General features: G+C 41.7%; 1 protein-coding gene across 6 annotated transcripts in view; it reads right to left on the bottom strand.

Moving 5' to 3' along the window:
- Positions 1–940: 940 nt before the first annotated feature.
- XPO1 (exportin 1) overlaps positions 941–14,710 on the bottom strand; it is a 40,934-nt gene continuing 27,164 nt past the window's right edge. For all 6 annotated transcript variants that reach the window (XM_065682380.1, XM_065682378.1, XM_065682379.1 and 3 more), the window contains 14 exons: positions 14,181–14,378; positions 13,441–13,579; positions 11,467–11,648; positions 10,550–10,706; positions 10,280–10,443; positions 9,372–9,506; positions 8,032–8,215; positions 6,364–6,470; positions 5,775–5,969; positions 4,651–4,819; positions 3,401–3,535; positions 3,126–3,285; positions 2,951–3,047; positions 941–2,011 (listed from right to left, as the gene is read on the bottom strand). In XM_065682380.1, the coding sequence (XP_065538452.1) occupies positions 1,865–2,011; positions 2,951–3,047; positions 3,126–3,285; positions 3,401–3,535; positions 4,651–4,819; positions 5,775–5,969; positions 6,364–6,470; positions 8,032–8,215; positions 9,372–9,506; positions 10,280–10,443; positions 10,550–10,706; positions 11,467–11,648; positions 13,441–13,579; positions 14,181–14,378 (2,169 nt within the window). In that variant the 3' untranslated portion in view covers positions 941–1,864. The remainder of the gene's footprint in view (positions 2,012–2,950; positions 3,048–3,125; positions 3,286–3,400; positions 3,536–4,650; positions 4,820–5,774; positions 5,970–6,363; positions 6,471–8,031; positions 8,216–9,371; positions 9,507–10,279; positions 10,444–10,549; positions 10,707–11,466; positions 11,649–13,440; positions 13,580–14,180; positions 14,379–14,710) is intronic.

Genomic DNA, 14,710 nt, shown 5'->3' with positions numbered 1-14,710 from the left:
GACAAGCACTGTAGCTATCAAATTAACAGTTTTGGTAGGCTCTAAGTCCTAGCCTTAAAGGGTTTGAGGAACCTTCTCTCCAAGGAGTAGCAACTGCCAGCTCACAACATCCACATTGCCAACTGATCCTCACACAGGAGCAGCTGTGCTTTCTTAGTGCCAGCCAAGTAAAACAACTGGAGAGATGTTCAGTAACAGAACGGGGCCAATACTTGAGACCAGGAACATCCTGGTCACAGCTGAACTCTATGCGAACACTGCTAACTCATGCACTTCTACCTCAAACAGAATATACAAAGTTAACTACAGTATCCAAGCTTACGCACACCACCTCCACAGCTGTCCAACCTTGTTTTACAGCTCTGTGTGAACGGCTCTACCTCGCATCGTAGTGACAATCTTACAGATGGAGGCCGAATAAACAGATAAACTTTGGGAGAGCTTAACATCAACTGCTAGTAAACAGACAATACATAACAAAGACAGGGAAGCTGAGACTGCACATAGTGTTCATACTGCTTTTTGTATCCATACTTCATAGATCTGTGAAAATCATTTAACTACAAAACTTTGGATAGAAAAATAACTGTAGGTCTCATCTACATGTGTTATTAACACATACATGTATCAATCGTTTAGTCAAGTTACAGTGCAATACCTCTTTGGAATCAATTGCAAAGAGTCCTTGTGGAGAGAGCACAAGAGTACCTTATTCCTGGCATTTATAGTATGGGGTGTTTGTGGAGGTAAGTCAGAACAGCTACTGTACTTCCAAACGGAACCCAACTGCGTTGAGGTTACCTTCAAGCACAATCCTTGAGATGAGGCAAGCCAGAAGCAAGTTAGCTAAGCCCTCAAGGAACTTTTCCTTCAGGATACAAAGCTGAAGTATGATCACAGCATTTTCATCCAAGAAAAGAATAAGCCGAAGAAAGAAAAATAAATGTAAACCAAGTTTATTTTGCTTTTAAGTAGTGTTCTTTAAGCACTACAGCATGGTAAACAATGTAAATTAGTATAAGTCATCTCAAAAGCCAGAGGTTTGGTTTTTTTTTTTATTTTATGAGTTGTTAAAAAGATGCAGCCTATTCTAACAGGATAAATATTTTAACCATTTCACTTCGAGTTAATGAAGGCTCACAAATGAGCAACACTCCTCATTGAGGAAAACAAAAAGCTGTTGTCGACAAAGCGACAGCACACACACAAAAACAAAAGAACTGTGTAAAAATAACTAACTGTACTGTGTTCCCATACTCTTTCCAAGTTGCTTTACAATGGGATGATGATATGCACATGATCTTGCTGCAAACTTGCCATACAACTTGCAAATACATGTAGCCTAGCCTTACCACTCAGTCCAAAAAGCTGCTAACTGCTCCGAACAAACGCAGCGCTATAATCCTCTGCTTAACAATGAAGTCAAATCCATTTTTACTCATTCCCTTTCCTCCTAGGCTGCAGGACAGGCTAGAAAGAAAATGATCCCGAATTAAAAATCGATACTCTTCCAGGAAAATGGTAGGATTTTTGCAATAGAGTCTTTTACAAGTTATGTTTTTTGCCTATTTTTCCCCTTAGCCACAAAATGGGCATGAAGTAATTACTTTGAAAATGCCTTAATTTTCAACTTCATGCAAATCTAAAGAAAGATGACCAAACAAAAGCTTAAACAATGGAAGGATATTTCACAGAAAATTTCTTATACAAAAAACACATAAGAAAAAGGGCCACTAGGTGACATTTTAATTTACAAATTGGCATCATTTTGGTCAACAAATATCCAAGTGCTGTTTTCTTCTATCACAACAAAGTAGCTGTACAGAAAGAAAACTGCCAAACTTGTTTTATTTTGTTTGTTTTTTTAATCGCACATCTCCTCGGGAATTTCATGTGGATTAAGGATGCCAGGTACAGACATCTGAAGTTTATGCTTCTCCTCTTGAGCCTGCCGAAGGGCTGTTTCTCGTTCCTCTAAGAATAAGTCTGATGTGTCTTCACCTGCAAATTCCTGTGGGATCCGCATAAAATCATTAGTTTACTGGCAAGTGCTTTACGGCAGAGTAACAAGCTTCCAAAATGACACAGAAAACATCTCCCCCTTGCGTTCCCCTGCCAGACTACTGTCTTGTTTTGCTTTCTGTTCCTAATGTCAGAATTAATACAAAGGCGTGGAACACACTGTAGGATGTTCACTGTGCACCACAGAACAGGGTGCTATCGTAACCCAGTGTTTGCAGCACACCACCAGTAAAGCGGTATCATTAACAATGCTGAAATAGAATCATAGAATGGTTTGGGTTGTAAAGGACATCAAGATATCCAGTACCAACCCCTTGCCATGGGCAGAGATACCTCAACACTAGACCACGTCACCCAAGGCTCTGTCCAACCTGGTCTTAAATACCTGGTGACTGCAATCTCAAAAGTAACGAACAAGCTCTTTCCTACAAACTTCCCAAATTCTACCATCTTCAGAAAAACAAAAGCATAGCATCTCTTCAACAAGTTTCAAAGCACATCCCAATCCCAAGCAGGACTGAAACAAAATCGGGTTAAAAATCAACTTTATTTCCCATTGCAGTAAGTTTTGCAGCCATTTTAGACTTGCGAATTGTGCGCACTGCGTAAAGCGCAAGTGATGGCATTTAATCCCAGTTTATAAATTAAATCACACTGAGACAGATCCCATGATCCACCAGAGTCATGCAAGCCATTTGACAAGAGTTCCCACTGAATTTTAAACAGCTGCAAAATAACTTCTATCTCCTAAAGAAACACTAAGGAAGAAACACTGCCCAAGTACTTTCCAACAATCACAGAATGGTTTGGGTTGGAAAGGACCTTAAGACCATCCAGTTCCAACCGCCTGCCATGGGCAGGGACACCTCCCACTAAACCATGTCCCCAAGGCCCTGTACCATCCATTTCATTCTTGAAGCAAACATACCTTGATCTGGACAAGGAAATCCCTTAGGTGTTCCTTGAAGGCAGGAATATCCTGGTTTAAACTGAAGAGCCCCGTTACAAACAGCTTCACCTGGGCACTAACAGGAAACACAGCAGTTAGTATGCCCAGCTGTACGAACCCACCTGCATGTTTTAAAGAATGGTGGCAGACTTACTCTTGCAGGTGTGGAAACGCAGATTTGAGAAGGTTAGCAACATACTCCTGAATAAACATTTGGTTGTTCACCGGGTTCCCAGGGTTTAATGGAGTACTTATCTTTCCCTCTTCTACTAAGTTGAACATGTATGCAAGGATTGATGCATGCATTGTCAAACCTGAACAGATCAAAGTTATACATACGCTGTTATTACTCATAAACAAACGTGTAACGTTATTCTGGCGTACAAAAGGATTGTTTTCATCAACCAGCTCACATCTGTGCGTTCTTACCAGCAGTGTGCGAGGTGTCTGTTACAACCGAGAAGATGTGCTGCAGGATGTCACAGAAGTATGTCTGATAGAAACTCTGGGCAGCTGTCTCCTCTTGCGCAACGTTCTGTAGTAGAGTATAAAGTATCTGAAGACCTGCAAAATACACATTAACCCCCCCCAAGTTACTAAGGGAACAACACTAAAACATCTGTGTGTATCTCTGCCTTTCCAAAAGGATACAAATATCCCAAGAAACTGACGGGCCTGAAATAGACAAGCACTGCACATGTAAGGACTGTTTCAGGCATTTCCTCCAGTAGCCCCCAGAGGGCCACATTTCCACAGCACACTGATTTTCTCTGCATTCTTAGATGACACAAGCATAATGACCCAGTTGCATCACTTCACTGGTACTAGTGAAGGTGAGAGAAACCCTCCACTAAAAGAAGCGTTTTCTAATAAAGGGAGATGTTTTAATGTTCAGAACTACATGAAAGCTTCAGCTACTGAGTGCAATGCAACTGAAAGGGATGTTTTCATCCCCATCCCTTCCGAACACCGATACAAGGCAGCTGGCTAAAAGCCAAGTGGCTTCACAGCAAGTATTTTATCCAATAGTCAAGGCAGTGCAGTAAGCACAATGTCTTTAGAATTTAGGACTTTTAAACAGCCTCCCCTATAGTTTCCCTTGGTAAGTGTCATTCTGAAAGGCTTTTTAATTACTCAAACCTGTTAAATGAAGTGATACATTCAGCTACTCCATGAAATTTCACCCCACATTTCAACAGCTTGCTCTTGTCCAAACGAAGAATAATCCACCTTCTTAATCTAAGGTGTTTCTCCTTCCTTACTCCCAGACTCATAGTTCAGCCCATACCCCAATCATTCACTTTGCTGGGCTTTTCAGTGGTTACTTAACTGTCTTACTGAGGTACTAAGCCAAGCGCCACAGGCAGCACTACAGAGAAGCTGGAACACCAGTCAGAGCTGTTGCATCACTTCAGCCATTTCAGAGAAGTGCCAACCCTCACACAGAATAGAAAGTTGAAACCATACAGGTGTGTTCTTAACAGATGAGACTGAAAGGGCATCCAAGCATTTCAGCCTATTAATGTCTAGCTCGCCGACAGCTCAAAGCTGAGACAGAAGTGTTATTCTTGTGCAAATGCAGTACAGATTCATGTGATTGGAATGCTCAGTTTGACTACAGAAAAAGATGCAAGAAAACACCATTCTACCAATACTGCATATTAAACCCTTCCATTTACCTGTATCTGCAACATTTCTCATTGTATGTTTGAAAGCCCAAATGATAGAATCCAGAACGAGTTTGAACTGTGCTGGTGGAATGGCCAGGAACGCTGGGAAGCAATGAGAATTTACAGCCTGGAGTAGCAGGAAGAAGTTTGTTCTATGTTCAGGATATTCTTCAAAGTCCTAGAAGGAGGAGGGGGAGATGGAGTTACATTTCCTAAAGGTCCATCATAAGACCCTGTGTTAAGTAGCGCCCGTCAATTAACTGACACAGAACAGCATTCAGACCTAGGTGTAAAACAGCCTTAGACAAAGCAAAGATTACATTTCTCAGTGAGCTTTTCCTCACAGTTTTCCCAACCAAAGCTTAATACCATCTGGAGTTGCACCATACAGACTGAGCCATGCTTTGTCAGCGCACAGCCTTCAGTACTACTCCCCCCCAGATAAACAGGCAGACGGTCTCAACACTGGCTGAACACCTATGTTGCTACAGAGATACTAGTGGTGGTTACACCCTATTGCAAAGCAGCACTAATTCGGCTGGTAGCACTCAGGTATTATGCAAATACATATTGCACACTATGGCATAAGAACTGCATTAGTGAGGAAATACTCGAAATGACTGATCAGTACTTATAGCCATACATTTTAAGTATATGAATTCTAGCAGTTACATCCTACACTGGTATTGGACTCAAGTACATTTCTGCTTCCAGAAACACAACATTCCAAGTTCCCAGAACTGAGAAGATAACTCATTACTTAAATCAGAGAAATTTAAGGTAACGAGATTAAAACATCTCACTGGACAGACGTCAAAGCAAGTATCATGGTTTGATCAGAGACCACTTCAAATGCCACAAATGCACTTGGACACTGCAAGAGAACAGGGGGATGATCCACAAGGCACCGCATGTGGAAATGATACTCAATGAAACAAGGCATGACCCCACCACTTAATTCCTCTAAGATGAAAGCTGTATAATAACTCTACCACAATCTGCCTCCCTGCACTGCAAGAAAAGGGCATCTTTCACTTACAGATGTAGCAACACAGCCAAGAGATGTACCAACAAGCCAAGACTCATGCTTTCCTAACACCCCATCTGCTTTCAGTTCCTAGGGAGATGCTTACCTTGTTGATCATATTTAATGTGCACTCAAAAACAGCATCAAATATCTGAGGTATTTCAGCAGTAATGTGTCCACCCAGCTTGTTGACAATGATGGCCATAGTACTGAGTACTTCAGGTTCTCTAGCAGCTGGAACATTTCTCTGGTAGTCAATAAGAACTGCATCCAACAAGGGAGGGACGAAGTTTTCAGCTACCTGATTGAAAGAGGAAGCCATGGTTATAACAGAGCAGTTACTGAACAGCCTCCAGCACACAGCCTATTGCAAAGTTCACTGTTTAGTTACAAGCGATACTGTTCCCAACAAAGTTGAAATACACTTCCATAAACTCCCCTTTGTGTCCATCCAGGCTTCCAATGGGGTTTCCCTTACTCCTCCTTGAGTCTCTTTAAGATTACTCTCAGCTAAAAGTAACTGAAGTTCTCGAACATAGCCCGGGCCTACCTCTGTGTGATTGTACTTTCCCCTTTACATCTTACAGACATCCTGAAGCAATTTCTTGTGACCCGCTGATTCAGTCAACAACAGAACAAAGCCCAGAGCTGTCCCTAACTCTTAGGAGTTATTTGTGTAGAATGAACCTACTTACCATCTGAGGATCATTGGACCTGCTCACCCAGCCAGAAATGAGTTTTAAAGTTTCCCTTTTCACAGTCCTCATACTTCTAATCAGGGGCTGCTTTGTTACCATTTCACCTGAAAAAGTTGTGAAGCTTCAGTTATCAGGCAAGGTGTAACTGAAAGATTAACTTAGAATGGTAACACAAAACAGAGAATGCTTCATTTTTGTATCTTAATGACTACTGAAGACTTCTTATATGTATTGAGCAAATAAAATACCTCCTCACTGCAGCTCCACAGGTCATAGAATCATAGAACAGTTTGGGTTGGAAAGGACCTCAAGATCATCCAGTTCCAACCCCCCTGCCATGGGCAGGGACACCATACACTAAACCATCCCACCCAAGGCTTCATCCAACATGGGCCCAAGTTGCCATTTAGCATTACAAAACCACTACTGACAGTACCCTGCTACAAGGCTCAAAAACAAAGCTGCAACCTACTTCTCAAATAAGGCAAACCAACACATGTCCACTGAACCACATGGACAGAGCTTACATCTGGTTCTCATTAAGTGATGGGGAGGAGAACAATAAAGTTCCTGATTTCATCTCAGAGAATGAATCTTCCCATGTCTTTGTGTGTGAAGTCTGCACTTATCTTTAAGAAGCCCTATCAATAGCTCAGTTTCTTACTCCAAAATCAACGCAGTCTCACCAGCAAACCCCATTTAACTCTACAGCCATACACCCATTGCAGTACATGCACAGGAAAACCTGCAGCCAGGAAAAGGGCAGGATCACTTGCTGGCATCAGAGCCATCTCTGGCAAGGTAGAGCCAGTTGTAAAAACAGGCTCCAAAGCACCAGTCACAAATCACAAGTAGCACATCAGGACTTCTGCCCTAGCAACTGCTTCCTAAACTTCCCTGCTTCCAACAAGGATAAATCCTGGCAATCAGAGCTGCAGAACCAGAAGGTATTGATTTCCCAGCCAGCTTTATTCGGAGTTCTAAGAAACCACTTCAAGGTAAAGCAGCTGCTCAGTTACCACGTGTTACTGAACACCTACATCTCCTAACATCATTGTCTGCACTGGCAAGAAAACTGACCACTACACAACTCAGCAACCAACTCATTCAGTCCTGAAATGAGCTACTACAGAAGCACATTGCACCGAGATAGCACAGCCCCTAATTTATCTAGCAGTAACAGGCTGGGCAATTGATGATTCCTTCTGCAAGCCTGGTTTATTGTGACTTTCAGGCATCCTCACTACAGTTACACTGCTGTAATAAAGCTACTTCATAGCACAGTATCGTACCAAAACTCTGCCAACATCTTTTCAATACGATTCTATTTAAAGATAGTCTTTTAATAGTCAAACTCAGAGTAAGCTAAAGAACACATACTACAACTCTCTCAGCAAGGCGCCTATTAATTCTAAGCATCTCCAGTGGTTTGCATCTTTCCTAAGCTCTCATTTACAGGTGCTTCTCCTTTCTAAGATCAGTTCTTTACTGCAACGAAAGATCTGGTTAACAAAAACCCCAACCTAAGGTTGCCCATTTGCCCAAACAATACAGCAAACACAGTAACATTAAACGAACACAGCAACGTCAGCCTGACTGCAATGCACTGAGACCTGTGACACACCAGCCAGCCCCCACTTCCAGGAAGCACATGGAATTTCTTACCATTAGCTTGAATAGCTGCAGAAATATTTTCACTTAGGCACTTGTACACATTCAGCATATCTAAATAAATTCTCCCAAGCTGAATCACAAAGGGGTGGCCAACTGCTTTACATGCTCTGACGTTGGTTTTCAGGATGCTACCGAGCTGCTTCACTGTTTCAGGGTCCTTTAGGATATCAACATTCTGGTAGAAACAGGAAGTCCATGTTGGTTAGAGAGTAAAACTGCCCTTAGCTTTCAACATAAAAGTGTAAGTTTAAGGCATTTACCTTACACACCGCATTAAAGAATGTATCACTGTAGTTTACAGACTATATATAACTGTTTGACTTCAATGGCACTTGCCACTACCTCAGTCAAGATAATGCTTCAGTTCACTTAATTCTGCTCTTCTGCAGGAGTATTTCTGCTGCAGTGGTACATGCACTACTCTAGTCAAAAAGGCAGGATAAAGCAGGTGGAAACAGGCAGCAGTGGCCCAAAGGAAAGGGGGTATGTTCCTGATTTAAGAGGGAGGTCAGAGCAAGAAATGGACTTCAAGCTTTCTTAAGGTCTGGGATCAGATTAACTCCCAGTGGAGTGTTCTCTTGTGCAGTACAGGACTGTTGGTCTTTTAATATGCGGAGAAAAGACTGAAAGAAATTGAAATTAAAAGAACTAAAGGTGTACTTTCAGAGAACAATGGAGAGCAAGGAGGAAGAGTGAACTCTGTCCTTAATATTTTAACTGCTGTTCAGAAAACCCACTCCTAAGCCAGATAACAGGGAGCCTTGGAAAAAAACTACTGAAACATTCTGTACAGTATCAGAGCATTGCCCTTTAAATCAGATTAAAACCAGCATTTGTTTTGTCATAGAACAGTTTGGGTTGGAAAGGACCCCAAGATCATCCAGTTCCAACCCCCCTGCCATGGGCAGGGACACCTCACACTAAACCATCCCACACAAGGCTTCATCCAACCTGGCCTTGAACACTGCCAGGGATGGAGCACTCACAACCTCCCTGGGCAACCCATTCCAGTGCCTCACCACCCTAACAGGAAAGAACTTCTTCCTTATATCCAGTCTAAACTTCCCCTGTTTAAGTTTTACCCATTACCCCTCGTCCTGTCACTACAGTCCCTGACGAAGAGTCCCTCCCCAGCATTCCTCTGGGCACCTTCAGATACTGGAAGGCTGCTCTGAGGTCATTTAAGTCTCCTCTCTCTAAGCAACACCTTTATTGTCACGGCAATCACTGCCATCACTATTACACCCACCATGTGCGCTTTATGCCATGCCATGTGAAAAATAAACCCAGGGTAAGAGAACACAGAATACACTTAAAATTTATGAGCTTACTTTTGTTGCCTGTTGGATTATGCTGTCCCATACTTGATTAGGCAGCAACATGTATTTTTCTATCAGATGCTCCTGCACAGTCTGGTCTGTCTGTGCCCCAATCATGTATCCTACTGCTTCATAGAATGTATGCACCTGATTGGAACAACAACAGGGAATCAAACAGGAAGGTTAAAAATGAGCAAGGAAACTTCACGCTATTCTGAAGATAGAGAGAAGGCTGAAAGTGGGTTTCGCTGTCTAAATGTTTTCCCCCTCTTGACCTGTATGATCCTTCTCCATTCTTTCCTTACTTTCATCATGCATAAACCAAACCTCCATCCCCTTCCCTTCAAATGCCACTACGTACATTCCAGAGTACTTCATTTTGCTGTCATATCCTGAAGTGAGGAAGCTCAGACATATCCCACTTAAGTATTCCCAGACACGTTTATACTGTGGACTGGATTACATCACTCCTTTAAGTGCCTTCTTCCAGATGCCAGATCCACTCTGCCCAAAGTACACTATTGCGACATCTCTGTGCACGCCACATTGTGCACTACACTCTCACTCCATGAGACGTGCCCTTCCCAGACACAGGCACTTATGGGATTGTTGGCCAAATAAGCTATGGGTGTTATAGGTATTGCTCTTTTGCAGTGGTAGAACCATGAGATACAGCACCTCCTTTCTTTGCTAAAAGATTCCAGAAATCAAAATTCCAACTAAACACACTTCAATTCTCCTTTCAAGCTTTCCAACCGAGATCTCAGTGATGCAACCTGATCATGCTATTTATACCAGAACACTGGCACTAACAAAAACCTCATGCATACAATTGAAGCTTTGAAAATCACTGCTGCATTTCAATATGAAGTAACTCTGATTGGTGTTTAGAACGACCCACAACGCCGAATGAAACCTACCTGCTGTGGCTGAAGGTCACAGATGATTGTATTAATATTGTTCAAGATTTCATCAATAAATGGCATCACCTCTCCCACTTGGACCTGAACAAAATGCCGGCGGCATTTTTGTGCTATCTTTATGAAGGTATCACAAGCCATGTCCTGGACACCATCATGGGTTTCTGGATTAAAACAAGGTAGTTACTGCTTTGTACTTTGTATTTCCCCCCTGTACATGTCCATGTATAGGCATTTATTATGACTCTTTAATTAAACCCAGCTACTTACCATGCATGAACTCAAACAGCTTGTTGACCACTGTCTTCAGGAACTTCCAGTGAGCTCTCAGAAACCGTGGGTATTGACCTACTATGTACATTATGTTGGATGCAATAATGGCTTTGTTGTCTTTCCCTCGCTTTTGTTCACAGAGTCCCAAGAGATCCTACAACAAAGCACATTCTTAGGTTCCTCTCCCAGGTTTGTCCAGTTCAATTTAAAGCACTACAAGTATAAAATCCCACAAGTTATATTAAAGAAAAGGGGTCCCCATAATCAAAGTCCAAACAAACAAAGAATGGATTAAGACTGGGGTGAAGTTTCAGCCAAACCAGGAACACCTCAGAATGGATTCAGCTATGGAATCTCCATACTGAAACAGAACTAAGGATTTCTGCAAGGGGGACTTCCACACCCTCACAGTAGGGAACAGTGCAGTTGGTATCAATACGGACTCCACATCAAACAGAAGAAATTAAAGCAAGTCTTCCATATGAATTTGATGACTTCTTCAAGTAAGGGCCATTCCTCTTGTAAAAATGTTTTGTTCCTGCAGTCTTTCCATGTACATATTTACCAAAACTTTAGTTTGATCATGAATATAAAGAAAACCAAGTACCAGGGTGCAGGCTAGTTCACAAATGTGGGTTATTTTCATTTCATCATTTCTGCATCCTCCAAGAAAAACATTTCCCCATCAACTCCACTTTATCCCCAAAATTTTCACTGCAAGAAGGCTATTTAGAGTAATTCCTTGTTCACGGCCAATGAATTCACCAGGATATAAGATTTCCCATTAGTTTATTCTTCCCAACTCGCTGGCCACACAAGGTATCTTACTAAGAACACAGAGCAGTGTCTGTGTAACCTTAGCTTCTTGAGTATACACCAAGTGTGACAAAGCTGTTCGTTTTGCACCACGGTACCTTAATTACTGTAACAAGGAATCTTTTTTCATCTTCTTCATGCATCGCTCCGCTGATGGAGCCTATAGCCCAACAGAGGGTATTCAAATTCTTCCACGACCATTCTGTCCCGTTCACTTGATTGTGAAGCTTTTCAGTCATAATTCGTTCTGTGTCTGCATAATCCAGATGTGTAAGGTAAACTGGAAGACAGCAAGGTTGAATATGAGCATTTTAAAGCTTCAACCTGGATCACAACTCCATAGGCAAGGGTTTAAGACAACCAAATCATTACGCAAGGGCAATGCTTCTTGCCTGAACTCAACCAAATGAGCTATAAAGCAGTTACAAACTGGTTAAAACTGTATTTTTAAGACAAAGTTTTATTAAGAACTTACTTTTGTTCCAAGAGATCTCAGCAAAACACCATATACAAGTGATGTGAAGAGTCTAAAGCAATGCATGTCTCACTCAGTAACTTAACTCATTTGGCTGGTAGGATGAATTATTAACCAGAGGCATACATGGTGATGATCTACAGGGAATACACATGGCCCCCATAGGCAGCCAATCCCATAAGTCAATCCATTTTCTTTCACTCCTTATTTCAGTGTCTTTAAGTCTGCTGGTTGCAATAACCACCACTGCAATGGAGATGGTACTCCTGAACAAGTCTAGATGGGAAGATTCAAGTATCACAACGCAGACATCTGCATCAGCCTCTAACAGGATTAGTGTCTCTAATGTCATATCTGAAATTCCAGCAAGTCAAAAGCTATTTAAGGCCAGATTCAGATATAGGTTTTTACTGTGCCACGGCACACAGCTTCCACCGTGTTCTTGCTTTTAAGTGAGTCTTACAGGTAATATACTATAAGCAATAATTAACACCAGAAATCAGACACCAACTGAATCTGAACTTCCATGTAAATCATCCCGTATCTGGAAATAGGACTAAGGCTCAGGACATAATAACTTTAATACAATAAATTAAGCCGTTTATAAAACAATTCTTTATGTTCCATGTGAAAAGGTATGAGAACAATTCCTTAAAGCTGGCTGTACCTACATCTCCAGTAAAAAGTGAGAATAAGTTTTCACAAACACTTGGCATCACACAGCCTCCCCTCAACTCCTAGCTCAGAAACCTCTTACTAACACCCAGTGCTCTCCCTTAAAGCACATGCACTTGATAGAAGAATATTTAGTACTGGAGACTTGATGTCCTAAATACGTGACTCCCTCACTTAAGTTATCACTACAATACACAGGGACACTGAATGCAAAGATCAGTCACAGCTGAACATGAGACTCCTAAACATAGCAGCACACTAGTATACACACACTAAATATAAAACATGCTTGCTATATTAAATGCTATAAAAATAGTGGTTCTGGTGTTCTTCAGTGTGCTCACAGCTTTCCATTTTTCATTCCTACAGGAGCTATAATTAACTGCAGCTTTTGTACTGTCAAGCAAGGTCATTACAAGACCTCAGCACTAACTCTGGAAAAGACCCTGGAAACTTTAGTTCAGGCTGGAATTTTGTGTTGTGTTTAAGAAAGCTATAAAAAGATTTTGAAGCATTCACAAGACCTACTGAAGGAGAAACCATTTTTGCTGAGGTGCCCTTGGTCTGCACCAGACAGCTACAGTAATAACCAGCAAGTCCAGTTCAGAAGAATCCTTCCACTTTAACAGCTTTCTGACAGAACTGAAGTTCCATTGCATCGGAAGCATCCTGATAAGGAACTATCAAAAGGCGATTTAAAAGGGTAAAAGCAAGGGACAAAAACTAATCAGTGTATCACTACTTAACCAAGTTATACAACACTACATGCTTAAAACAGAACTTCAAACCCCTCTTTCAAGTCTGTGTACTACTCCCCACTGATACCCTTTTTACACACCCAGTGAATCAGCCCATAAGCTAACATTCTGCAACATGCATCTGCACAGACCTGGAGCCCAGGAACACCAGCCAGGAAACTTACCCAATGTTTCTCTCATATTTTTATACAAGTTTATGGAATCTGTATCCTTCATGAATTCTCGTACTACTTCCCCTTGATCATTTTCCACAACTAGGACTTCTTCAGGCTTAGCCATGCGGCTCACCATTAGCAATCGAACCTGTGCGGTGCAAAGGGAAGGTAAAATGGAATCAAATCTAACACGAAAATATACCCAGAGCTCCACATTGTCAGAGCACTCTGGTCAGGCAGGGTGACCCATATAAAGGGTATGTACAGCACCTCATGAGATTAGCTCCCATTAAGATTCAAGAGACCCACGTTAACTGAAAAGCTGTTAAGAACAGAGCCTGCTGATTTCTCTCTGCCCATGAACAAGCTGAGTAGGTAAAGAAAACTAACCTATGAAACATGCTTTCTAGAGCTTCAAAATAGCTCATTAGGGATCCTTTTGAAGACCACTTTTTCCACACATACGCTTTTTTCCTCTAACATTCCAACCTTTATATGCTTAAAGAAACAGTTTAATATGGGTTTCTTTTAAATTACGTCTTATATAATAAATATCTTAAAATAAACCACCGCATTAATACTGACTGCTGTCATATCCATGTGTTTTTGCACACGAAATGACTAGAGTTGAATCAATTACCAGCTACTCAAAACAAGTTTTCTTGTGTCACTCCGCACATGAAGCCAAGTCTCCAATGCAGGAACAGTACCCTAAATCTTTCCAGTTCCTTTACTTAAGCACGGATTACCTTGGACAATACAGGTAAATAAAGCTGTCTCCTCGGAGGAACATCAAAGTGCTGACTTCCCGAAAGCAACGGAGAAGCGGATGTTGAGAACGGGCTTTCCCTGTAGAGCTCAGCAGCTAAATGGTTCCAATATTCCAGACAGATCTTGAAGATTTCAGTTTCTTCAACTTCTGATACCAACAACATATAATGAAGGGCCTGGAAAAGTGTGGTTGAAACACCTGATTAGTAACTTCAGCAGTTAAAATGCACTGTATCAAGTTCAGTTAGAATCATAGAATAGTTCAGGTTGGAAAGGACCTCAAGATCATCCAGTTCCAACCCCCCTGCCATGGGCAGGGACACCTCACACTAAACCATGTCACCCAAGGCTCTGTCCAACCTGGCCTTGAACACTGCCAGGGATGGAGCACTCACAACCTCCCTGGGCAACCCATTCCAGTTCCTCACCACCCTAACAGGAAAGAACTTCCTCCTTATATCCAATCTAAACTTTCCCTGTTTAAGTTTTAACCCGTTATTCCTTGTCC

Source organism: Lathamus discolor, chromosome 5 (assembly GCF_037157495.1).
Source record: "Lathamus discolor isolate bLatDis1 chromosome 5, bLatDis1.hap1, whole genome shotgun sequence".
NCBI lineage: Eukaryota > Metazoa > Chordata > Aves > Psittaciformes > Psittacidae > Lathamus > Lathamus discolor.
The sequence above is the reverse complement of the archived record's forward strand: the minus strand, read 5'-3'. Positions and strand labels throughout refer to the sequence as shown.